Raw genomic sequence first — 25,760 nt, 5'->3', positions numbered from 1 at the left:
TTTCCATAACGACTGCTAAGTTTAAACTCACATACAGCTCCTGCAACAAGCGGCTGCGTTCACATTTTGCTTCGACATTCAATCCAAAATGATACAAAAGTAGTAAAACATAGTAATGCCACATTTCCACGACAAAACAAAACAAAGACGGTTTGGTTTTTGTGAGTGTAGATGTAGGATCTTACCTGTGCATCGGAATAATTTCTCTCATACTTACCTGAAAAAGAGGAATTTGTTGTTGAGAGGATGTTTTCAAAGTTAAAGTTCTCTGTGAAAACTGTAAAACAGCCTTTAAAGTGACTGAAGTAAGAAACATTATCAAAAACATAATAAGTTAAGGTAGTATGAAACAACACTCTTTCCGTGGTCCGGTATGATCAGTAGATTCTGGAGGCATGTTGACAAAAACTTAAATGTTGGAGTCAAACTGACATTATAGAGTAAGTTTTCTGACACTTTTCTACTCGTGCTACTTTAAATACTGTGTTTTAGTGTGTAAACAAAATGAAATGACAGCTAATAACACATGTGCGATGTCAGGTCTTTAACCCTTTAAAACGTCTTTTTTTTGTGTTGTTTTCGGACACCTTTAACAAATTTAAGCCATATGCATGAACACAGCCAAAATTATAGAGAAATGAAGAATGAAAAGTGCGTAAAATGCAGCAAACAGTCCCTCAGGGTTAAACATGATCCACTCATTCATTTTGCACAGTAAAAAAACACAGTAAAAAAAGACGCGACACAGCGATACGGTCAGTCCTGTTTGTTAAAAACCTTTTATTAAGATATTCAGATTTTTCCTCATTTTTAATCAGTCTGGTTTCTTTTTCTCTTTACAGTAGTTAATGTGCAATTATCGTTATTACTGGGTCACAGTTAGGAATTCACAAAGTTATTGGCACTTGGAACACATGGGGGAAACACTGGCATGTACACGGGGCGGAGCAGGGGGCGCGAGGGGCCGATTGGTTGGATGAGGGGGGGCGGGACGGGGCGGGGTAACACGGCAGGTTTGGGGTTAGGGTCGTGGTTGTGTGTGTGTGTTTGTGTGTGTGTGTGTGTGTGTGTGTGTGTGTCGGGTCGAGGTCGGGTATTTTCTTTGACATCTGAAGACGCTACTGCATTGTTTACGTTTCTTTTTTTTATCCGTTTTTTTTGTTTACCTCCAAAAGCTGTTATTTCACTTTTTCATTTTTCTGGGTTATGAAGAATAATAAAGAATAATACCTCATGCTGCGAGTGCACATCTAACAATCAAACTTCGATAGTGCTTCTATGTCATAATGTACAGTTTATATATTTATATATTTATAGTGGAAAAAAAATGAGAAAAAGAAAGCAGAGTATTTTTTCCCCCAACGACACCAGAGACAAGGAAGAGAAGGAATAAAAATAGTCATTCACGGTTGCTATGATCATATGTAAGCCCCCACCCCCGTTCTGAAGTATAATTCTGAGGTAAGACTGTGTTGACGTGGACTCTCGGCTTGTGTCCCGTTTCTGTAAAAACCCTGCGGCGTATGCATTCAAATGGTCCGGGAGCGCTCTGCTGAGGCTCTCGGGTTTGTTCCTGAAAAACAAAAAAGTATGTACCTGCTTTGTAACGGCAGCCACAGCAGTTCAGAAGCTGCTCGCAGCGCTGAGATATCTGTGGGCATTAAGGTCTGCTATGGCTGAGAGCTCCCGAGGTAAACTGGTACTTTTTTTTTTTTTAAAACTGCATCAGTGACACGAAGACGAGCTTCTGTATCTCAGAGGTTTGCCCGTTTTGTATTCATTTATACATATACAGTATATATATATATATTTATATATATTTATATTTGTGAGTGTGTGTGTTGTCTCTGGTGTGTGGGGATTTGGGAAAGAGCGAAGTAAATGTTTTCTGGATAGAAGACTACAGACCTGCAGAACGCAGGAAAAAAGAGACGCGCGGCGCTTGAGGAGCGCGAGGGGGAAAAGGTCGGGGCGAGGGGTCGATGAGGTCAGGCCGCAGCGTCCGAGGAAGATGAGGAGGAAGGCGGCTGAGCGGAGAGGAAGGGATGGAGAGGGAGAGATAAAAACGATGAGGATTCAACCTCAGGATCACAATCTTGATTTCTCGCATCCGTTTCCCTCGCTCCTCTGTTCTCAAGTTTAGCCAGTTTTTGCACACTTAACGACTCCTGACGTTCCTCCAGGTTTCCAGCAGGGTCCCTACGCAGGAAAAATACACCCTCTGTTTCCAAAGTTAATCTGGTATCAAGTTAAAAAATAACTTTTTTTTGTTGTATTCACATGCCTCCCTTGCATCACAAAATTAGCAGCCAGCTGGTGGCAGATATTTCCCTCAGGAGTTGGCAGTGACCAAAATCAGAGCTAAAAAAAATAAAAAAGGGTGAATATTGGGCTTTCATCAGGTGGCCAGGAACACGATGCCATGGGTTGGATGTGCCCCAAAAAATAAGCTAAAGCAGCTTTAATGGAAAGACACCAGAACTCTGTGTTTACTGTTAAATACTTTAAAAAGTGATTTCCAGCACCAGTTTTTAAATGTTTGAGGGTGGATATTTCCTGCTACATTTGTTTAAAAAGAGTGATGAGACCGTCAACTAGATCAAACAATTTTCCACACCGTAAATATGAGAGTTCAAGTCAAACCCCTGAAGCATTTGAAAGATTTAAAAGTTGAAAGGACATCAGATTTAGGGCTGGGTGTTGTTTAAAGAAGTTACCACACATGTAGGGTTGCCCCCGAAAGTTCGGAGAGCCTCCGTCGACTGCGATTGTGTTAAGGCGAGCAGTGCAAATTTTCAGTTCACAGCAAGTTAATACGAATTTGCGAGCCATCGTAACCTTGTTTACTATCTGATGCGAATGTCGCTATCGCACTGAAAATCGCAGGGAGTCCGTTAAAATTCAATATAGGAAAAATAAATGAATAGTCGAATACTAAACAGCCAAATCTGATTGAACGAACATAAATATTATAGTTCTTCATCTGCTTCACATGTTGATTGTCTATTTTTGAAGCTGAACCGTTCATTAGCTGTTATGCATTGCACCGCACTCTCGGAGCGCACAGCATACTGTCGTCACAGACGGAGCAGCGGAGAACTTAACCGTTGATTGCGCTTGTTCTAAAAGTTTGCTTTCCCTCACCTCTGCAGCAGCTGCTCCTCTCATCCATCAGCCTGATCAGCTGTGATTTGATCGACTGATAAGTTATCCACCCTGCGACACAAACTCCACAAACTGCTGCTGAGCAAAAATAATTTAAGAGTTCTGCTTGTGAATTTCGAGAGGGGACACAGAATAATATAAAGGACACAAACGTTTGCAGACACGAATAACGATACCCAGCCCTAATCGAAGCCATCTTTGCTTTTTTAGATTGATTTTGAAATCAGGCGTGAACATGTGCCTGATTATTAGCCGAAAGCTGTTAATGGAGGGAATTTCTGACGTTCTGTGCTTGTTTGAATTGACACAAAACCATTTGAGCATCAAATGCTTTCAGGGTAACGATACCGTTTTTGGCAATCTTTTGTAGGAACCCTGTTTGAATCAACTCCAACCTTCAACCCCTTCACTGGTACCCCCTCACCCACCAAAACTCTCCCTCCCCCACTCTGACCCCCTCTCCCACCCCCATGCAGAGGAGTTTGCACAGTCTTTGCTCCCACTTCCCACCTGGAGGGAGACAGGTCGATTGGGCACATCATCATCATCATCATCATCATCGTCATCGTCATTTTTACAGTAAACAACAAATGTCATAAAGAGAGTGAAGAGAAAACATACAAAATAAAAAAAGGGAATATAGTACAAAAGATAAAAACAACAAAAATAAGGAACTTACAAAAAGAACCCTCACATTACATCTCGATTCCCACCCACCCGCCCTCCCGAACGCACCAGCGTCCAAGCCAAAGAGAGGAAGTGACATAGTGAGCGTGCTCAGAAAGGTGCAGAGGGCTTTGGCTCTCCGGGACAGTTAAGCGCTCGCCCAAAGGTGCTTTTTTTTTAAAGATTATTCCACTCACTCTTGTCACTTTAGTTCCTCTCTGTGGTTGGCAGCCGGGACGGAGATCGGAGAGAAAAACAGAATGTGGATGGACGAGTCGAAGCACGAAAACAGCTGCGGCGCTCTTTTGTTTTGGAAGTCATGTCAGCAACTTTCAATCTACCGACAACTTTATTTGGCATCTTAAGCCCACGTGCGGTGGACGTTTTGGCGGGTTTGCGTCTTGTGTCGGATTTGTAAAATGAGCAGCAGAAGCCTCCGGCGGTCTGCTGTTAAGGTGCTCGGATGAATACAGTGATCGACTCTTTCGGTACAATCGTAGCTTGTGTAGGATCACTGCCTCTTGGGATGCCGCCCTCTGGTGGAGTCAGTAGGTACTGCAGCTGCTGAGCCCCCCCCCCCAATCTCGGCGCTGCAGTAGCTGTTTTTAGCCACCAGGTGGCGTCTAAACAATAAGAAACATTCAAGCAGCAATAGCTTATTCTTTGAGGAAAAGCTGGTTCGAGAACCAGGTCAAGTAAACGTACTTTGGGTCGATTTAAATGGAAGATTATGCTCAAATGTGTTTATCGTTACAAGACAACAGAGAGTAGGATTTTATCCATGAAGAGACTTTTTTAAACAGACATTCAGACTTGTAGCCTTAAATGATGTGAGCCCGCCAGTGTTTTATTCGCCTCGACTGACCGTCCATCCATCGGTCTGTCTGCTTTCTGCAGTCTCGATCCCGACAACAGCTGCAGTACAGTAAAAACCAAACATCTGGTCCAGCATTAAAACCTCGTCCCTCCCGTCCGCAGCACCTCAGTCATACAACAATGCAAAAATATGTGGTTCTCTTTCTCTAAACTATTTTACAGCTAACCATGTCTCCACTTCTCTTCTTTTTGTAATTTTCTTTTTACACAACTTGGCAACTACAGGTGTTAATGTCGAATGATTAGTAGCATCTGTCTTAAAATAACTTTCAAGGACTACAGTACACTAGCTCAAATGTAGAAAACAAACACAATGAAAAACCAAAAGAAAAAATTTGAAATGTGTACAAAGCTCTTCTAAAAGCGCGATCAAACTCGTATCGCTTTAAAAAAAAGAAAAGAAAGAAAAAGTCTGCTCTGGCCCCACTCAACCTTTAGTCATAAAACTGTGCTCAGACAAAGCTGCCCTACAAAAAGGCAAAAGGCCGCAACCTGTGATGACCTCTAAAAGGTCAAAGTTGGGTTCTAGATTTCATTAAAAAAAAGAAATTTTGTGATATACAGCCCGTGACTGTGGCCTGAACTGCTCAGGTTCTTGTTTCAGTTTTTGCTCTTTGTAGGGCAGACGAGTGTTCAAACCTCTTTATCTCTGCTTTCTCCACTCAGCAGCACTCAACTACCGGCTCGCAACATTTCCTCAAAATCAAAGAGGAAACAAAACAGACGCGGGCAGATTTCAAAGAAAATATCCCTTTTACTGTGCTCGCGGGATTACGCCAAATTTCTCTAAAAAACTCTGCGCCCGGTCGACATCCCGAGGCCTCAGGAGAACAGGCCAAACACCGACACACAGCAGAAACTTGGACAAAAAGCTTAGTGGATCTGCCGTAACCCTCAATAACCACAACATATACATTCTCTTTTTAAAATCTTGCAATGTGACAAAAATTACATCTCAAAAAGACTGTCGAAATTCTGCCTGTATAACAGATTAAAGCCCACGTTTAGACTGCGAAAACAACACTGAGGTCTTATTGTAATATTACAGTGGTTTCCTTACTCTGGCTTCACCACATGGGATTGTGAGTCGAATCTAAGGGGTCCCAAGATGACAAAACTAAATTCTGATACAAAAAAATGAGGGTGGCGATTATTTTCCATATTAATTATTATGCCCCGAATTTTTTTTGGTCTCCTTAATTCATTGCATGGTCTAGAAATTATGTAACCCCCCCCCTGAAAACAGTAAAGTTTTAACATTTGAAACCAAAAGTAATAAATTATCAAAATCCAATTAAATTTTTGTTGATCAAATAATCCTTTCAGCTCGAGTTTTAAATCTTGTGTCCTGATTTGACAGGCAAATAAGATGACACTTCAATTACGAGACTAAAATTACTCCAATTAGGTCAAATTTGCCTTGATTGCAGAGACTTAATCTTCTTTGACTTCCATGACTTTTCAAGGACATCTTACAATTTTTTTTAGTTCTACTTGCCCGGCCTTTTTCAAACATATCAGATTTTGAGATGCAGCGCCCAAATTAGTTGGAAGATATTTGTATGTCAGATAAAGGCGAAAATCTAATATTGTGCACCCCTACCTTTGATGGATTTCCTTTAGCTGATTTTGCATTGAGTAAGGGGTCACGACAGGCCCCCAGGAACTGCGCCGGGCTTTGAAGCCAATTTTTGGAATGGCCAAACCGTGGGATTACACTGTTTTTGTTGCCCTTTGGTCCAAACAAAAAATTTTCCCATTGACTTACATACGGAAAGTGACGTCTATACATTTTTTTTGAGCGTCACAACCCCTGCGAAATGATCTACTCGGTCCAGTAACGTTTTGAAAGTGAAGTGGAGCTGCTTGATTGAATTTATGTCAAATCATTGAAGTTAGAGGAGCGCTAAAGCGAAAGTTAGCTGTTCTGCAAGCTAAAGTTTCTTGTGTACCCACCATATGGGGCACACACTGAGCCACTTTCATAGACCTGAAGGATTCCTGCCTCCTATGCTGCATCCAGTTCTCGTTATACATCCATGGGTCACAAGCACAAAAGGTTTTGGGAACCACTGTACTACTAATCGTGATGTATGCCAAACTACCTCTTAAGATCAGTCTCCTGCCAACACAAAAATGCACTGTTTCTCTGACCTCCGATTATTGACTCCAGATGAAGATTTGCCCGGCGTTCAACACAAACACACACTGACACACAACAGCCGGGCACACACTGCCAACGAGGCCAAATCACCTCCGATCACATTATCACATTGCAGTGCTTAAAGAAGGACAGTGGGGTGAAACGTTCAGCCAAATGTTTTTCTGCACATAAAGGACTCTTTTTTTTTTCCTCCTCCTCCACTCTTTTACAGACATTTAGTGCAATTTTAACTTCAAAAAGCTCATCTTCCTTGTTCTTCGGAAAGTTTCAGAAGCTTTATTCTTTATCTGGATCGTCGTCCAATAAGTGGGCGCTTGCTTTGCCGAGGTCGTTTTGCGGAATTTGGGCAACTCTTTATTTATTCAGCCCACGACCCCACCCCTCTGCAAAATGCCACGCTACATAAATAAACAAGCAGCCAGGTATTTATCTTAGTGGCACGGGGCCAGAGAGAGACGATCACCACCTCCTCCTCCTCCTCCTCCTCCTCCTCCTCCTCTCTGTCATTAGCCTCCTCTCTCTCCTGTCTCTTTGTCTGGATTGTGGCTTCGCTCATGTGACGGCAGACTGCCGCAATGCCTCATCTGTCCTGGGAGAGATTCTTAACAAACATCTCCTCCTCAGGAAGAACAGCACCACCTCCTCCACCTACTCCTCCTCCTCTTCCTCTCATTGCTCAAGTCTAGCACGATAATAATTATTCTTTTAACCCCACTTGTTCACTTTGTTTAACAGTCTGGTCGATATTCGCCTCATGATTGCCTCACGTGTGGATGTTCAGCAGCCGGGGCGACACGGGGACAGATTCTTCGTCCATCGTCTGATTATTAAAAGGTGCATTAAAATCACACAGTGTCCCGTGAGAGAGGGAGAGGGAGAGGGAGAGAGGGAGGAGGGGTGGGCACTGGTCAGACGCACCTACACACCCATTCATCTGCATATTTGCATCCGAATAGCTCACATGTATGCATGCACACACACACATGCAGCAACATATTTGGCAGCCCCATCTGTTGTTGTAGACTGAAACACGCACACACACACACACACACATACACACACACACACACACACACACACACACACACACAGGGATGCAGATATACGGGTGAGAGTTTGGCAGGGATTTGCATGCTGTAAAGAAAATGGTGTCGACACAGAGATGAAGCAGCGGTGGATAGAAAATGATGGTTTACGTAATGAAGCAACAAGGGACCAACACTATTTAGCGCCTTCTTCGTGTGTGTGTGTGTGTGTGTGTGTGTGTGTGTGTGTGTGTGTGTGTGTGTGTGTGTGTGTGTGTGTGTGTGTGTGTGTGTGTGTGTGTGTGTGTGTATATGTGTGATGGAGAGAGGGAGGGAGACAGAATGTATACATAAAGAGAGATGTAAACAAAGAAATAGAAAACAGGCGAGGACAGCGAGGGAGGGAAGAAAAGGGACAATTGAGAGGGAAAAAAATCAAAAGTGATGATTTGGGGGGAAAGTGTCAGTGTCCTGGCTGCAGTTGTGCTGTCGTCCCGTGCAGGAGTACAGGACGTTCAGCCAGGCGGAGATATTTAGGGAGGGAAATCTGGAAAGAAGAGTCGAAAGAAGTGATCGTGATCTTTGTCTGATTTTACATTTCAGTGATTTTTTTAATGTAAAAAACCAAAACAAAACGCTTGTGCATGTACAGTAGAGGTGCTTCGGTGATGTGGCCGCAATAGATCTGCACCTTTGATACGGCACAGATGTACAGACTCTGTGCTGTGACTCTGCAGATGTGTGTGTGTGTGTGTGGTGTGTGTGTGTGTGTGTGTGTGAAAGGCAGAGGAAAAAAAAAGGTATGGCGCTCTCTGAGGCAGACAAAAACAAACAGCCACTCATCTCAACCTCTCTGCACATACCACCCACTCACACACACACACTCACTCACACACACACTCACACATACATATACAGACCTTGCAGAGCTGAGCACCCAAACCACCCACACACAGTGACAGACATGCGCAGTCGCCGCATGAAGCCAGACACACACGTATGCAGCACATAGATCGAGACGCAGACCCAGCCTGGCATAGGCATGCGCATTACACACACACACACACACACACACACACACACACACACACACACACACACACACACACACACTGTACCACTGTCAAAAGCTCTTTCGAGTGAGGAGGCAGACATTAACATGCCATAAATGGAGATGGAGGGAAGCGAGCATGGAGGAAAAAAAACATACATTAATATGCACACACACACACACACACACATTAAAAACACACCCACGCATTATGATCACCCACACAAAGCCTTTACAAACAGCTCCCAAACACACACACTTGCGTACACACCAGTATGCATGCATGCATTCACACCAAATCATCTGAGCGTCCCAGCCAACACCCCCCTCCCGTCCTCCCCCCCGCCTCTCCTCACTCGTCCCTCCTCTCCAGGGAGACTCAGACTGTCCTCTTCTTCCCTCTCTGTCTCTCTCTCTCAATTTTTTCCTCATTTAAGGCGGTGGTTTTTAACAAAGCATTGGAATAAAAAGATTTATCTTTTGTAAAGAAAAAAGGAAAACAAAACAGAAATGTGCAAACTGTCTTCACCGTCCTCCCTGTCCTCCTCCAATTTCTTTCTTTTTGTCTTTCTTTCTACCGTCCTTAGTTATTGAACTTGGTCAAGTCTCCACGGATCGTACCATGTGCTCCAGAATAGAGGGTGGGGCAGGGTGAGGAAAGAGTTACCTTCCACCACTGCAGGACCTTTAGGTGCTCGTCTCCGGACCAACGGTTCTTTGACTGATAGCCTTTTTCATTTTTTTTAAAAAGAAATAAAAAACTTGATATGCATGTAAATATATAAAAAAACAATTAGTCATGTAAACATCTTTCCTCAAAAGCCAGCTGTAAAAAGCAGACATTATTCGTTTTTTTAATAATAACACTGGTCTACAAAACTGTTTCAGCTCAAAGACAGGTTAGATGACGCCTCAAAGGCTTCTTTTTTGGTTCTTCTTCGGGGTGTTTTAACGTTTTCGCGCAGTTTCTGGGTGACGCTTAAGGGACAAGTTAATGGCAGACCCTTCACCTTGATGGTGTGTGTGTGTGTGTGTGTGTGTGTGTGTGTGTGTGTGTGTGTGTGTGTGTGTGTGTGTGTGTGTGTGTGTGTGTGTGGCAGTCCAATCATCAATATAAACAGCATTTCTGACACCACACTGGCAATAAGGTGCTTGTGATTTCTTCCCATTTAAAAGGAAAAAACACCAAAACAGGCTAAATTTACTTTAAAAATGAATGTGTCGATGTCTAGTTTATAACTCAACAAATTTCTCATACGTCAAGTCAAGATTATCACGCTCAATTTTTTTTTTATATAAACTGTTCGCGGTGGGAATTTTATAACAATCGAAGTTTGGTTCACCAATCCTGGCAGATATGCAAATTTACAAAAACACAAGAAATAGATAATAGATAAAAAAACACATTAAATGATATATTATGAATGTGGATGTAACAGCTGGATTGTCTTTCAAATTAAAACAACGCGTTCCCTGTTTAACTAAGCTGTTGACACCTTTGACACTCAAGGTAATCTGCTGCCCCCTACAGTCCACAAAGCACACTTCATCTCCAAAGTAATGCTGGAATATCTGCAGACCAATCACACTTGATGTCACCACCAGTTGCCACACGTTTTGCCCGAATCCACCAAACCTGACAGACAAACTTTAGGACAACAAACCGAACTGATAAGCCTTTGGCTGCTGGCCCACATTTCTGCAGGTCACAAAAACATCATATGACCACGATGCAGGATATGGGTCTGCTTTTTGTGAATTCCGAAATGTCTCCAAACTAGTAAAAAAATCAATTTTCCAAACTCTTAAACATCATTCATGACCTTCACAGGCACAAAATCTGTTTCCAATCTTATCGTTTTTGCCAAGACGCTGTCGGAAAATTCCCTCAGAGGGCTCCAGAGTGAAACTTTCTCTGTCATCTAATGCCACTCCATATTTTCTTTGTTTACATCACACTAAGTAACAGGAATGTATAAAAGACTTTTAATAGATGTCAATCCATTTTCAATGTACTTGCTTAAAACTAAAACAGCTGTTGGTACATAATCAATAATTTTTGAAAATTAAGTCACGCTGGATAGATAGCTATTACTAGCTGATTTTACCTAATAAAAATCCAATCGAAGAATCATGCTGTGAGGTAACTGATATTGACTCGATGCCGTCAATACCATCAGCAGATTATTTTTAGATCAGCTGAGCGCATAAATTGAGTTCCAGCATTTTTGACATCCTGGTACAAAATTAAAAAAATAAGTGAGATAATTAGAAAATCTGCAACTGGGACCTGACATGACAATTTAGAGACTTCACATCACTCCTCATCTGCTCCCAGTCTCGACTTGTCCACACTTTAACAGAACAAGTGCAAAAAAAAACCTGTGAGGTTTTTTTTTTCACTTTCGGTGTGAAGCAGCAAACTTCCTTTTTTGGCCTGGGTGTGATAAATACAAATCAGTTTACCACGGCCCAACAGCTTAAAAAAGGATTTAAAATTGCATCTGCCACTGATTACATGTGATACACAGTGAAACTATACTTACTGCTGTGTTGAATTTTAAACTTTAAACTAATTTGGGGGAGGAAGAAGGGCTGTAACAGCTGCTGTATGTGCTGAGCGTCACGGTACAGAGGTCACAGTTTGGTCCATGCAGATGCACGCAGAATACACTGTGTGTTGGGTGATGCAAATAACATGGAAACAATGTTCAAGGCGCCACGATTAAAACATCTGCGGCCCCGAATAAATATTTTATTTTTAAGATATGACTTTACTAATCCCACACAAAGGAAATTCACACATTTTGGAGTGACCGGTCATTAGGAGCGCTGTTGAAATATACATATTGTTAGGTCAGTCATTGCAGCACACTCTCGGAGCGCAGAGTGTACTCTGTGCACAGGCGGAGCAGCGGCACATGATGACGCATTAAAGGGGAAACTAAATAGTTAGTTCTGCTTGGTCTAAAAGTTTGCTTTCACTCACAGCAGCTCTCATTCATCGATCTGATCAGCAGAAATCAATCATTCACCCCTCAAGTCACAAACTGCTGCTGAGGAAAAAAGTACTTATTGAGAGCTCCACCTGCGCTACGTCCACAGAAAAAGTAAAAAAAAAAAAGGTTTAAAAGTTTTTAAAAAACAAAAGTTGCAGATTTCGTCGCTCTCATTCTGCAGGAAACACTGAGATACTTCTGCTTGTTTTTTTTTTTTTTTACCAGAGTACTAAACTGGCATCGAACCGAGGTATGAACCAAATCGTGACTTCTGGTTACTGGTACACCTCATGCACATAGTAAATGTTTAACATTTACAGTTGGCTAAATTCACGGTCATGTTATTCACACCGCTGCTTTCATTGGGCCTATGATGCTTCAGTTTCCAAACAGACAGATGTGAAAAAGATTGCCTTCATGTTGATTGTCTGAGAGATTTTATAATTAAAAGACGGAGACAGAGGTCAAACTGAAACTGTACTCTGGTGAAACGAGAATTTGAATATCCATTTAAAAAAACAAAATGGCATTGAGGAGCAAAATATCAGTGGCAATGAATCAAAAAGTTCACCTGCAGCCCCTGTATTCATATTCAAACTGAACAAGAGCAAAAAGCCCTTTGCGGGGTTTAGCTGATGACTGTATTCAGCTGTGTTCTGCATTCTGGAGGTCATTTTTTCAAAAGAGAAAAGATCTGTATTCTTGTTATCTTTTCTGAAAGCTACCGTTCAGCAAGTATCAAAGGCGAATATGACGGCAGTATTGCTTTCAGGGTTGTTTCTATGCCTACATTCTTCTTTGTTTTCCATTATTTAGCAGCTTTCTTTTTATAATTCTGAATATCTCACAAAGCCGGGAAACTGACTGTCAAACCGACAAACAAAACTTTCCACCACTGCAGAGACAGTTTTCCGTAATGTGGCCTCATTAAAATAAATTTCAGGTGAACGCTTACATGTGACGAAAAAACAAACAGCCTCTCAGCTCTGCTTCAGTGTAATTCCCCTTTAATTCCCATGCTGCTCTGGTGTACTGTAGCTGATGCGGCTGACAGCGCCCAAATGCGTATTAGCCTGCGTGTGTGTGTGTGTGTGTGTGTGTGTGCGCTCACCGCAGTGATGGGTGAATGAATCGACCAAGCGTGTGTGAAAACACACCGTCTGGCCCTCTCTCTCTCTCTCTCTCTCTCTCTGCTGCGGCACACACACAAAGCAGTGTGGCTGTTCAAACACACACCTACACACACACACACACACACACACACACACACACACACACACGGAGCCTTGCAATGTACCAATGCCTGAATTAGCACCTTTGTCCATGCCAGGCGAGCACGCATCCAGGCAGCAGAGCTGGAGGAAACTTGCTCTGTTAACTGGCGTGGCTGTGAATATTCGGAGGGGAAACAATTTAAACACGAGCTGAAAACAAAAGAACGTCACTGCTGAACACGCACACACACACACACACTCACACACACACACTCACACACACACACACACAAAACACACACGCAACTCGTTCCAAAGCTCACAGGCAGAAACTCGCTTTTGGATATTTGTTGACTTTCCATCAGACTTTTTTTTCTTAAAAAATGGGTGATAACCAGAGATAAAAATTGGATTTCAGCTTGTTATTTTTCTCTTTTTTTGTTGCATTTTTTAAATAAAACCACCCCCCGTCTCTTTCTGATACGTACAAAAACGTAGTTCGATTGTACTCATACCGCAGGAAATAACACAGTGCATTTATCACGCGCAAACTCTTTGACAATCATCGGTAACAAGTTTCCTCTCCCTAAGGAGGCTTGGCAAAAATCACACACATAAAAAGGAAAAATTAAGAATTTCTGAAAAAAAAAGTAAAACTGAAATGGTCTTTTTTTAACGTTTAAGGCAACATCCACATTAATACGTTTTCATTTTAAAACATTTTAGAACGAAAATGATCTCTGTACACGCGAGCGTTTTAGCACCATTTTAGAAAAACTCTATGTACTAAAATGCTGAAAACACATAATGTATGAATATTTACGTGTGTAAACAGGAAGCAAATTGTCTATGGTTGGTTGCTCAGTTTACAAAAAAGTAGGGCTGCCCCTTGAAAGTCAGGGATTCGTATCAGTCAGAGACCCCTCAGTCGGCTGAGATTACTTCAAGTCGAGCTTGTTGTTTTTGGGGTGTTTGTTGCTAGTCAGTGTCCCGTGCGGTGTACTTCTGGGGAGGTTTTCGACCCCAGATTTTGTTGCAAAGTGAGCGCTCTTGATGTTCACACTACTCTTTGGTACAGAGAGCTGCAGGCACACAGGCAGCGGCACAGAGGAGGAGAGGCTTTAAAGTTGTGATTTGACCGCTCAGATCAACTTAAAACCACACAGTGTCTGACTTTTGTGTGATATCTAGTGTCGGCAAAAATATGTTGCTGCAAATTGCCGATCTGACAGCGCAGTAGCTTGTTTAGTAAGATATTACAGGAACGCCACTGTCATGCTGTCTGTCAGTCCTGCTGAGCCCGTTAAAACTTGATACGAAAAAAAAAAACCGGATCATCGAATATTAGTATTGAAGAGCCAAATCTGATTGGATTGGCATAATTCTGAGTTGGGTACAGCCCTTAAAAAACAGATACAGAGATAGCGAAAAGTAAGACCAAAGATTTTTTTGCTTGGACCGTCAAAGAGGTAGCACTGCTACTAAAAGTAACATGTGTGTCAAGGTGGCAGAAACACATTAGTATCAGAGTGGTACCAGAAACATTAACTATCGTTGGATAAAGCCATGGTGAAGGGAAAGAATAACGTGACAGATCAGTCAGAGGCAGACATCGTGTCTGAACCATGGTTTTCAAAAGTCTCCGTTTTCGCTGGTCTGAACTAAAATGCAGTCCTGTAGTTTTCATCCTAAAATGGGGTATTGTGGATGCTAGGCGTAAAACGTAGAAACAGTTAGGATTTTAAAATGAAAACTTATTAGTGTGAATGTAATCTTAGGGTTAAAAATTGGGGAGGTTGAGGGGGAAATATTTTTAGTCAAGCAAATAGTTTTTTCCCGTCTACCGCCACACTGTCAGTCAGAAGAGCTCACCAGCAGCTCTCCGAATGCTGGCAGGTCAGTTTCCCAGCATGCTCTTGCAAGGGTTAAAGAGCAGGGCTGGTGGGGTCGGGCAGAGGTCGGGGAGATCATAAACCATGCCAATATACATATCAATATTCATTTCAACCCCTGACCTCATCAGTCCCACGCTCTCGGAGAAGCTTTCATCTGGTGATCAGATGAAATAAAGAAAAAAAATAAACAAATGTCAAAAAAAGGGCTCTGTACAAACTCACCCCACTGACTTACAACGCTGCGGTTCGGATGCTTCGCCACGCATACATTCAATATCAAAACAACAGTGTTACCGGAGTTTGGGGAAGGAAATATTCTCCAAACTGGATTGCCCCTCCCCCCACCCCCCAGCCCCAGGGAATGTCTGTGATTGATTTATGGTAAGAAAAGGGCCTTAGTGACAGTACACACTTTTAAAAACATAAAAAAAGGCTGAAACAATCAGGTTTTGAAAGGTTGCAGAGGAGCGAAGAGACGTGGGGGGGGGGACAAACTGTCGACCTCCTCCCTCTGCTACCTTTCTTTCTGTCTTTCTGTCTCTCACCAGAAAAAGAAAGGAGGAACAACCCAAAGTGAGGCATTCTGGGCCGTCGAGAGAGACAGAAACAAACGAAGGAGGGAAAGCAGAACAAACTGACCGAAAGAGGTGTAAAAAGAAGAAACAGATCCCCCCAAACACACGGCGGCGAGGGGAGGAGTGACAACTGTCATCACGACCACAGCGGCCACCATTCTCTACTCATCACCCCCCCAGAGAAATGCCATCCCTCCCTCCACCAAATCTGTCCATCTGTCCACTCATCTATCTGTCCGTACACTCACTCAAAACAAAGTGCTGCCGTCTCCTCCCGCCCCCTGGAGGGTGTCTGCTTGCGTGGCTCCGCCTCCTGCTTCGTTGTGGTTGGCGGCTGCTGCCGCTGCTGCCGCCACCGCTTCCAGGGAGGTGGGGTCGAAGGCTTGCTCCGCCCCGAGTGCGTCAGCCTCCATCTTCACGCTGTCGGCCAGGAAGGCGGAGTAGGCGTCGCTGTCAGCCATCAGCAGTTTAAGCTTGGGGATCCAGCTCTTGCGGACAACGCGACGCGCGTTGGTGCACATGTCGGCCGCGATGGCGTTCATCTCGCTCTCCTTGAAGCTCGGCGCGAAGTTCTGGCAGTAAACTGGAGGAAGGAAGAGGAAGAAAGAAACCACAAGACAAAAGAAGACAAAGATAGGATGGTGAGGAGTCTTAAAATGTAAATTTCAAAGATGTAACGGGAAACTCTGCATGCAGAGCTCCAAAATCTCAGAGATGTCACGCCCGGACCACGCTGCCTGCGTGAGCAGAGCATGTGCGTTGCAGGACCTGCTGATTTTAATTTTGGTGCCCACGTTAAAGGTTAAAGCAGCCACAATGCTGGCATCAGTAGTGCTGCTCTGCTGCGGAACAACCTCTTTTTATTGTGCGACACACGGTTTTCAGGAAAAAAAGACAATGAAAATGGTGTTTTGGTGGTCATACTGACTCTACACTCGGGCTGCACGATAACAGCTGCATGTCATTGATATCGACTGATATCGACTGAAACAGATTCCTTCAGTTGAGGCTTTCTGTTGTGAAATATTTGCAGGGCCTTGATGTTGACGATGCAGTGGCTTGCACGTCTCCATAAATTAGAGTTTGTGCTTTTTATTGCTGAAATCCAGTAGTTAAAGCATGCCGGTCTGCAGCAGCTCTGCAGCAACAGCGCTGTCAGTCTGAACACTGCAAGCACGAGCCGCAGCAGTTCAGTGAGGTAGCAATCACGTGCCGTTCACGCAGGCAGTGTGGGCTGGGAATAACCCACAGTAGTTACGGTGTAAAAACTATGTGTGTCTCTCTGTGACTTACATTTGACAGCATGCAGCACTCTGTTGTCCAGAGGTTTACGGCTGGGGTCGTTGGTTGAAGAGCGGATGCCGGTTCCACAGCTGTTAGCAAGAGTGCTCCTGAAAAACAGAAGAAACAAGGTACGCATAAAAACAATCTGATACAGTAATTTCAAGGGCAACTAAAAGACGTGTTTCCAAATCCAAACATTTGGTATGTGAAAAGCGTCTAACACTGACCTGTCAAAGAACGCAGCCAGCAGGCGTCTGAGCAGTACTTTGTGGCGGGTGCCGGCGCTGACGTGGCAGTTCATGAGCTGGGCGCGGGAGATGTACACAGAGGTGCCGCTGACCAGCTCCAGCTTCTCAGCTGGGTCGCCCTCTTCGTACATCTTTGGGTGGCAGCGGTTCCCGATCTGGCTGATGAGCTCAGCGGGCAGCGACGCCAGGTCCTGCCGGGACCGCGCCCCTCTGCCCCCTCGACCGCCGCCGGAATCAGGGGCCAAGTCCGGAAGAGCCTCAACCCGCTCCCCGACCACTGTGGAGGGAGGGCTGGGTATTAGTGTATCTCAGTTTATCAATATATACTAATTCTGAATATTTGAAATAATTTCAAAATACATCAGTTTCAGTGTTCATTTTTTGCAGTATCAATTCACCGCTGCGCGACACGATGAAATGATTTCATCCCTGAGTCTAAGTGGACGTTTGTGCCAAATTTGAAGAAATTCCTTCCAGGTGTCCCTGAGATATTGCGAGATGTACAGACAAACGGACAACCCGAAAACGTAAGGCCTCCGGCTGTAGCTGGGAAAATTTTAACCATTATATAAGTGATACAATTCACAAGTGTATGCTGAAAGGATTGTAGCACAGAGGTGATCCCACTCCACTTTTATTGGCCACCACTTTGACTCCATTCATGCATTACAGCCATTTAGTGCACCTTCTACAGTGTTTTTACTCTTACTTTGGTCATTTGAAAGAGAGTATAACTCCAGCAAGATATCTCAGTTTGAGGTCATTGGACACACGTGGATAAATTTATTACAACGTGCAAAGACAGCATTGGAGGCACTTTTACTTTGTCAAATCTCAGGGAGCCATTTTTATTTATTCATTCTTAATTCAAATTTTCATTTGACTTCACTAAAAAAAAGTTGCTGGAAACTTGCTGTAATTGATGCCGAAAGTTTCAGTTTTGATTCAAAATGTGTTGAAGGAATTTAAACAAAGTTTTGTGTTGGAGTTTGTTACATTCCCAATTCTAAATATTGACAGAAAAAAACTTCTATTGTAACTGCAAATCAGAATATCGGTTGCTGGTCTCATTAACTACTCATAAGTGGTATCTGTATCTGCCCTGAAAAAGCAATATCGGTCGACCCCTACTAGATCCCTCCTCCACTCCTCTGACACTCTGCCAAAGGCGCAAATTGATGCAAAACACGTCATCCGGCAGAGTTTCACGGCTCTCCTGGGCTGCTGTTCAAACTACACACTGTACTTCCAAATTTCGTATTGCCAGCCCCCCATGCTGCCACTGTGGACACAAAGTACAGAGATGGACCTAGAGACAGACCCACCCCCTCTCTTCTTCTCTAGGCAGGTTTCAATTAACGCTGAAATTAAAATTGGAAACATAAAATACGCTTCATGAAAACACGTCGATTTCTAAAAAACTCCCGTTTATCAAACAAGCTGAAACTGAATTATGCCCCAAAAGGAAAAAAATGTTTCTCATCAATTTTATCTAACAAAATCACATTATATATATATATATTTTTTAACTTAAATTATTTTTCTTGCAACAATTGTATACAGTGGACTGAAAAGTAATAGATTTTTTTTCCAGAGTAGTGCATACATTCATGACGTTTTCTGCTGTTGATTACAGAAAGCAATACATCTAAACTCCTCTTTTTGTTGTGTTTTTCTCTATTTAAATAGGAAAATATATCTTAAAAGTAAATAAAATAATATTATATGTATGTGAAAAAGAAATTGATGTTATTGTTCCAATAGACTACCAAAAGTTTAATTTGTACTGTTATTAAGTTCTATTTTAAAAAATCAATACTTGGCGCCCGATAACGATAACAATATTTCCAAACAAAATATTGCGATACTTCTCCCACACCACTAGTAGTTGTAGGTTTTTCCCCTCTTGAGTAAAAGTATCCTCTGTTTTCTCTGGTCATGTAGCACCAATTTCAAAAGTATTTGCGTCTTTCTTCCGCAGAGACAGCCTACATTTATTAAAAGACCATCTCTTCAGCACCTCTTTCAGTAATCTTTGGTTTGTATAACTATCAGCGCCCTGAATATTTAACACCAAACAACCATCTCATCGTCCTTTTGATTAAGTAAACTATAAACAATTCATAAGCTTTAGGCAGCATCCGCACCACAACCTCTCATTCTCCTCAGCATCCTCCACTCCTGAGAAGTTTGGATAAACAATCTCCACAGCGCTGCTACTTACAAACACTCTGCAGCAGGAGCTACACATCTGAAGACAAAAAACTTTAGATTTACACAAAAACACAGTAACCTTGAAATGAACTCGCGCTCTCAGTCTGATGTATTCGTCTGCTGGCGGAGCTTACCTGCCGCTCCGGCGTTCAGCATGCTGTACATGGTGTACATGTTGCAGATCTGTCTGTACTGCTCTTCGGCGCTCTCATCCGCCACGTCGTCCTCTTCCTCATCGTCGTGGTAGCTGATGGGCGAGTCGCTGGTGTACATGCTCAGTGTGCCCGGGCTGGTGCCTTCAGGGGTCCCGCCGTTGTTGTTATTGTTGTTGTGGTTACTGTTGACTCCGGTTCCTCCCATTGAAGTGGCGATGCCGCCGCTGCTGCCGCCGCCCACCATGGCAGTGTTGGCTGCAGGTCCGCGCCCAGAGGCATCCTGGTTAGTGTTGTTGGAGGAGGAGGATGAAGACGAGGAGGAAGAGTAGCGTGCGGCCTTCCTCATCCCACCCCCTCCGCCTCCTCCAGACCCCCCTCCGCTGTCACGGTTGCCCCCCTCCCAAAGCCGTTTGGCCACGGGGGTGCAGACCACCGAGTAGGGAGAGCCCTCCTGCTGAGGAGAGAGAAACACTGATTATTTATCTTCACGTCTTTAAAAAAGTATCAACAAACATAAACTAACAATTTTATCAGTAATAGTGCAGAGATTAATATCATTTACACAGCAACTTTCAGTGGCTAAAACTCTTTGAAACCTTAGAAAATGGCTATGTTTCTTCCAAAAAACACGAGGAAAAGGCAATAAGCAACTTAAGGAGAAATTAATGAAAAATTAGCAAGAAAATAGTAAAAGTTAAAAAATAAATAAATAAATAAAGGAGAAAAAAACAGAAAAAAACACAAATAAACAAGGAAATGACCTAAAAAAAGTGCTTAAAAATTACGATTTTGAAACATAACAAACATACCAACAAAAATTTAATTTCGATAATTAGAAATATAGTTTTCTGAAAAACACTTTTTCCCAGCTTTTAAAAAAGTCATTTTCTAAAAATCTAAAAAATCTTCCAATTTGTGGGACATTATTTTCCAATTTGCTTTGTTTTCAAAAGTTTAAATACCAGTGAAAGTTGTCTGAATATGTCACAAGTAGAAACACACTAACTGATGGGGCTTAATTACATATGAAACATTTTTGTCAGTGCAAGAATGATAAACAACGCTTTCAAATGCAAAGCTTTGGTACCAAACAGTTGAAACCCGATGCTACAGAAACATTCAAAAAGCACAGTTTCGATACTCAGCCGCACTTGTTGAGCCTCATATGGTATTTAAATTAGTCTAAATTAGCCTAATAAACTTCTCCCATTTCACTGGTTGCTGAAATATCAAATAACATATAAAAAATTCTGTTATAAAAGTCTGTAAATGTGAACAAATCTGTGTGACTCAAAAGCTGACTGAGCAGATAAGCTGGTGTTTAAATTTTCTCAAATTAATGTTGCTAACGTGTTACTTAACCCTTTAAAACCTGAGCAAAATGGCTTGAGTTATCAAGGAAATTATGCATATAGTTCCTGGAGATTTTCCACTAATTTTTTGATAGTACCTACAAATATTAATATCTAATCATTTCTTGCCAATTTTTTCAGGTTTCAGAGATTTAAATTCTATTGAAAACAAAAAAACTGATGTCTATTCGGGTGTTACACAGTTAAGCAAAAGATTAAGAACACCATTACCGTGGTTCTCAAATGCCATTGACACATTAGTCTATACATATGTTGCTTATTTATTTGTGTTACTGGATTTTCTAAAGCAAAACTTTAAGATGCTGATCACGTTGCTCTCACAGTGTCGGCTCTCCCTGTGCTGAAAGTGAGGACTGTAGCAGATACACTGATATGCAGATTAGCACCCGACATCACATGGCAACTATTTTTGCCAGATGCTTTTCTCTGAATCAAATGACAAGAAACTGGTTCCTCCACTTTCTCTGTAAACTGTATATTAAGTAGCCTGACTCAACACTTTTTAAATAATGATTTACAATCCTCTATTCACTGCGTGAATGAGTGAGCAGGTTTCAACCTGAAACTGAATTTAAAACTTGCAGAATATGTTAAATAAGTACACATGACACCAGGGCCGTGCAGAAACCTTTAAAGGGGCAGGTGCTTAAAGTTAAAAAGGAACACGTGAAACAAAATTTAAAAACACCATACACCAACTTAATTAACAGCATAGCCCTTTGAATTATAGCAACCCATATTCAAACAGAATGTAACAAGGAGTCTTACTACAAACCGCATCATACTGTCATTTTCCCCCTCAGAGGGGGGCGATGATAAATATGATGAAATTATTAATTTTATAATGTAAATTTAACTGACTTTCCCTTTAACACCTGAATCAACATCAGATCTCTTGTGCTGCATTCAGACACCTTTCAAAAACATTTAAACCTCTGAAACCTGAGAAATTTGGTTTGATTTATTTTAAAAACATTGCTGTGCTGAAATAGAAAAAAAAATAGAAAAACATTCCCAAAACTATAATTAGTTAACCGTTGAGTCAGAACGTTTGTGCCAGCTTTAAAGAAATTGCCTCTAGGCCTTCTTAAGCTCTCATGAGAATGCGACAAACACAAGGTCACAGTAACCCTAACCTTTTGACTGCCAAAATCTAATCAGTTCATTGTTGAATCATGTGTGGATGTTTGTGCCAAATTTGAAGAAAAAAACCTTGACCTGTTCTTGAGATATGGTGTTCACAAAAATGAGGCAGAAGAGGTCACTGTAAACTTGGCCTTTGACCTATGACCACCAAAATCTAAACAATTCATCACTGAGTCCAAGTGGATGTTTGTGTCAAATTTAAAGAAATTTCCTCAAGGACTTGAGATATTGTGTTGATGACAATGAGATGGACACAAGGTCACAGCGATTTTGACCATTGACCACCAAATTCTAATCAGTGCATTCTTGAATCCAAGTGAACGTTTGAGCCAAATTTAAGTGCATGACCTCAAGGCCTTCTTGAGATATCATACTCAAAAGAATGAGAGGGACGTAAGGTTTAAATTTGGAGACAAAAATCCCTAAAGGTGCTCTTGAGATCATGATCACAAGTATGAGACAGACAAGGTCAGAGTAACCTTTGACCTATAACCACCAAAATATAAACAATCATTGAGTCTGAGTGAACATTTGTGCCAAATTTAATGAAATCACCTCAAGACCCTCTTGAGATATCACAATCACGTGAATGAGACGGACACAAGGTTGCAATGATCTTGACCTTTGACCACCAAATTCTAATCAGTGAGTGGATGTTTGTGCCAAATCTGAAAAAATTCCCTTGAGTTGTTTTTGAGATATTGCATTCACAAGAATGAGGAAGATGAAGTCAGAATGACCTTGAACTTTGACCAATGACTGCCAAAATTGTTTATCATCGAGTCCATGTGGACATTTGTGACAAATTTAAGGAAATTCTCTTCAGGGGTTCTTGAGATATCACATTCATGAAAATGGGATGGACAGACGGACAACCCAAAGGCACCCTTGTCGAGGCATGAAAAGAAAACACTGGAAAACCATTCTACTGTGTGTATGAGGACAGTTTTATGTGACAATAAATGAAGTGAGACAAACTGTTTACTACAGCCTGAGCTCCTTTAACACCCACAGCTCATTAATATGGATGGTAATATGAAAAAAAAACAAAACACAAACCATACTCGCCTCTCAATAGTAAGGCTGTTCGAGACCTTCAGTTAAAGCTCTCATAAAGTGCTTGACTGCACAATATAAATGACGACCTCTGACTTCTGAAATGATTTATTTCTTTGCCCGGAAAACTTTCTGAAAACGGTCTTTTCCATATTTCAGAAATAACCTTCAGGTTATGATTTGTCAAAAACTTTAAATACATGGTGGTTTTCAAATAAGCTTTTCAGCTGCCATAACAACAAGAAGAGTTTTTTTTTTTTAAGCAGGAGCTACTTGGAGCGAGCTTTCCTTGAAAATCTATCAAAGCCTTTTCGAATCCCAAACTCAAAGAGACACCTACTCATGATGCCCTTTTTCAAATGACGTGAATAGCGATATTTTAGCATTTTTTCAGACTACTTTACATAATTCACAGATAAAAGGAGCTTAGATACTGTCAATTACCTTATCAATGTCAGACTTTTTTTGTTTCAGATGATCAGAGAGAGCCTACCTGCTGCTGAGGAGTGGGCTGAGGTGTGGACGCCGCCTGTTCTGTCTTCACCTTTGACACCAGGGGGAGGGGCGTCAGACAAGAGGCAGGCCTCCCCACTGCTGGGGCAACGACACCGACTCCCCCGCCCCCCATTGTTTGAGTGACAGGGCTCTGAGGCTCGGAGGGCGGAGTTTCCTCAGTGTGGAGACCCTGGGAGTCACAGCTTGGAGATGAGACCTGGAGGTGTGACGATATAAAGAAGGATGTAAGTTTAATTTAATTGATACCATTACTGGGACATCAACTCACAATTATTTTTATCATTGAGTAACCTGCCTGTTATTTTCTTGCATAATCATTTTATGTTACGATACAATGCAACTTTAATGTCAGTTAACTCTGGAATTAATTTTTCATCCTCAGACAGCAAGCAGGCCTCAGAAATTCACACACAAATTAGACAAAAAATTACATAAACAGTACATTCCCATAAAGAAAGTCCAAGCAGTCATGACCTTGAAACATGTCGTATAATATCCTCTGATTCAGATCTAAACTCTTTGACACCTGGATCGACATCAGTTTTCTTGAGCAGCGTTCAGACACCTTTCACAAGCTTTTTGACCCTTTGCAACCGGAGCAAACTTCAAAAACATGGAGAAAAAAAAGCAATGAACAACAACTTTGCAAGTAATTTCCCAAAACATTTTGAGAAATTAGTAAAAGGTGACAAAAAAATTACTGAAAAACTAGTTTGAAAAAGAGTGGAGACCTATTAGAAAATTATCTAAAAAAAGGGAAAAATATTCCAAAAAAGATCTATATAAGAATTTTATATTCAAAATTATGCTACAGAAAAGATGATAGAATATATGAAGTAAGCACTTTTTCTAGGTCATTTTGTTTCAGGTGATTTGTGACTATTTTGGTAATTTTTTGCAAATTTTTGGGCCATGTCTTGTTAAGTTGCTTGAAGCTTTCTCCCCGTGTTTTTGAAAGTAGTCAAACCAATTTGCTTCGATTTCAAAGGGTTATTTAGCAGCACACTGATGGATTTTGTCAATAAAATAGTGAGTCATTCCCTGTGTACTCATCACATCTTCGAATGGTATGTTTTATTTGTCCACAGTCCAAAAATCCGAAGCTACTCGATTTATTATCATATATAATAAAGAAAAGCGCCAAATTCTTATATTTAAATGAACACTGTTTAAGATTTAGGGGGATTTAATGGACACAACATAAAAAATCTAATCTTATTTTATGGGTGATTACAAACTAAATAAATCATACTTATTATGTTATATTCATTATGTTAAATCCTACACACTGTTTTCTTAAATTTCTGCTCGGTAATACTGAAGACAGTTATTCCTGCTTTTGTACAAAACCTACTGCTTTTACAATACTACAAGCTGGACAGACTTGTCGTATCAAATGTGAAGTTCCCAATATTCCTTGATAGCATGCCAAAGTGGCTGCTAGAGAAGCCAAACGCCAAAAAAAAAGAAATATTCTGATGAGACCAGCAAGCGAGTACCACATTAACTCTGTGTCTGGAGGTGTTAAGGGGTACTTTCAAGGAAATCAGTGTTTCCTCGTTAATATGTAGATTTATGCAGCAAGGCACTCCAAATCTAATCAGATCATCTGCTACTATAGAGGGTACCTGTAGTGTCAGTGTGATGCTTCAATTATTCTCGAGTCACGAGAACGTGTCTGCAAACACAGACGCCCCTATGCCAACATGATGCCACGCATAATGTCACACGCACAACAGGTGCCGCGGTGGCAGCATGTAAAAACGCCTATTTTATTCATGACTGGTTCATGATTACAAATCATACAAAGAAATGAGTTCTATTATTTAACTCTTAAATTATGTTTTCTGGATGCTTCATCGGCAGGTTACCTTGAGGAAAAACTCTGTGCCTTTCTCCATGATCTGTTGGATCTGGAGGAATCCAGCGGTGTACATGAGCAGGAACTGGTCCCCAACGTTCATGCTGAGGCGTCCTGTGTAGCAGAAGGCCAGGATCTGCTGGAAGCTCTGCGGCTGCACGGCCGGGGGCAGCTCCACCACCGAGCTCTTCCCCCCGGCGTTGAACAGATCCCGGAAGTAGGAGCTGCTGGCTGCCAGCACCGCGCGGTGCGCCTGAGGGGTAAACAGCGGGGAGAG

General features: G+C 41.9%; 2 protein-coding genes and 1 long non-coding RNA gene across 8 annotated transcripts in view; 2 read left to right on the top strand and 1 right to left on the bottom strand.

Moving 5' to 3' along the window:
• Positions 1 to 751: 751 nt before the first annotated feature.
• Positions 752 to 25,760, bottom strand: part of nacc1b (nucleus accumbens associated 1, BEN and BTB (POZ) domain containing b) — a 41,077-nt gene continuing 16,068 nt past the window's right edge. For 5 of the 6 annotated variants that reach the window (XM_088074913.1, XM_088074891.1, XM_088074905.1 and 2 more), the window contains 6 exons: positions 25,494 to 25,736; positions 23,600 to 23,818; positions 19,511 to 19,985; positions 17,142 to 17,439; positions 16,924 to 17,021; positions 752 to 16,213 (listed from right to left, as the gene is read on the bottom strand). In XM_088074913.1, the coding sequence (XP_087931039.1) occupies positions 15,879 to 16,213; positions 16,924 to 17,021; positions 17,142 to 17,439; positions 19,511 to 19,985; positions 23,600 to 23,818; positions 25,494 to 25,736 (1,668 nt within the window). In that variant the 3' untranslated portion in view covers positions 752 to 15,878. The remainder of the gene's footprint in view (positions 16,214 to 16,923; positions 17,022 to 17,141; positions 17,440 to 19,510; positions 19,986 to 23,599; positions 23,819 to 25,493; positions 25,737 to 25,760) is intronic. The other variant, XM_088074896.1, reaches the window with a different exon arrangement.
• Positions 16,136 to 25,629, top strand: LOC148190052 (uncharacterized). Its single transcript, XR_015775969.1, has 4 exons — positions 16,136 to 16,271; positions 16,933 to 17,042; positions 23,581 to 23,846; positions 25,489 to 25,629. It is a non-coding gene; the product is annotated as an uncharacterized LOC148190052 (long non-coding RNA).
• The window catches only part of trmt1 (tRNA methyltransferase 1), a 36,804-nt gene continuing 36,673 nt past the window's right edge, over positions 25,630 to 25,760 (top strand). Inside the window, exon 1 of the mRNA XM_042485109.2 lies at positions 25,630 to 25,760. The gene's annotated coding sequence lies outside the window, so the exon portion shown is untranslated.

Source organism: Plectropomus leopardus, chromosome 3 (assembly GCF_026936395.1).
Source record: "Plectropomus leopardus strain MGB_pleo_1.0 chromosome 3, ASM2693639v1, whole genome shotgun sequence".
In the NCBI taxonomy this organism is placed as follows: domain Eukaryota; kingdom Metazoa; phylum Chordata; class Actinopteri; order Perciformes; family Serranidae; genus Plectropomus; species Plectropomus leopardus.
Note: the sequence above shows the minus strand (reverse complement) of the source record. Positions and strands in the feature narration are given on the sequence as shown.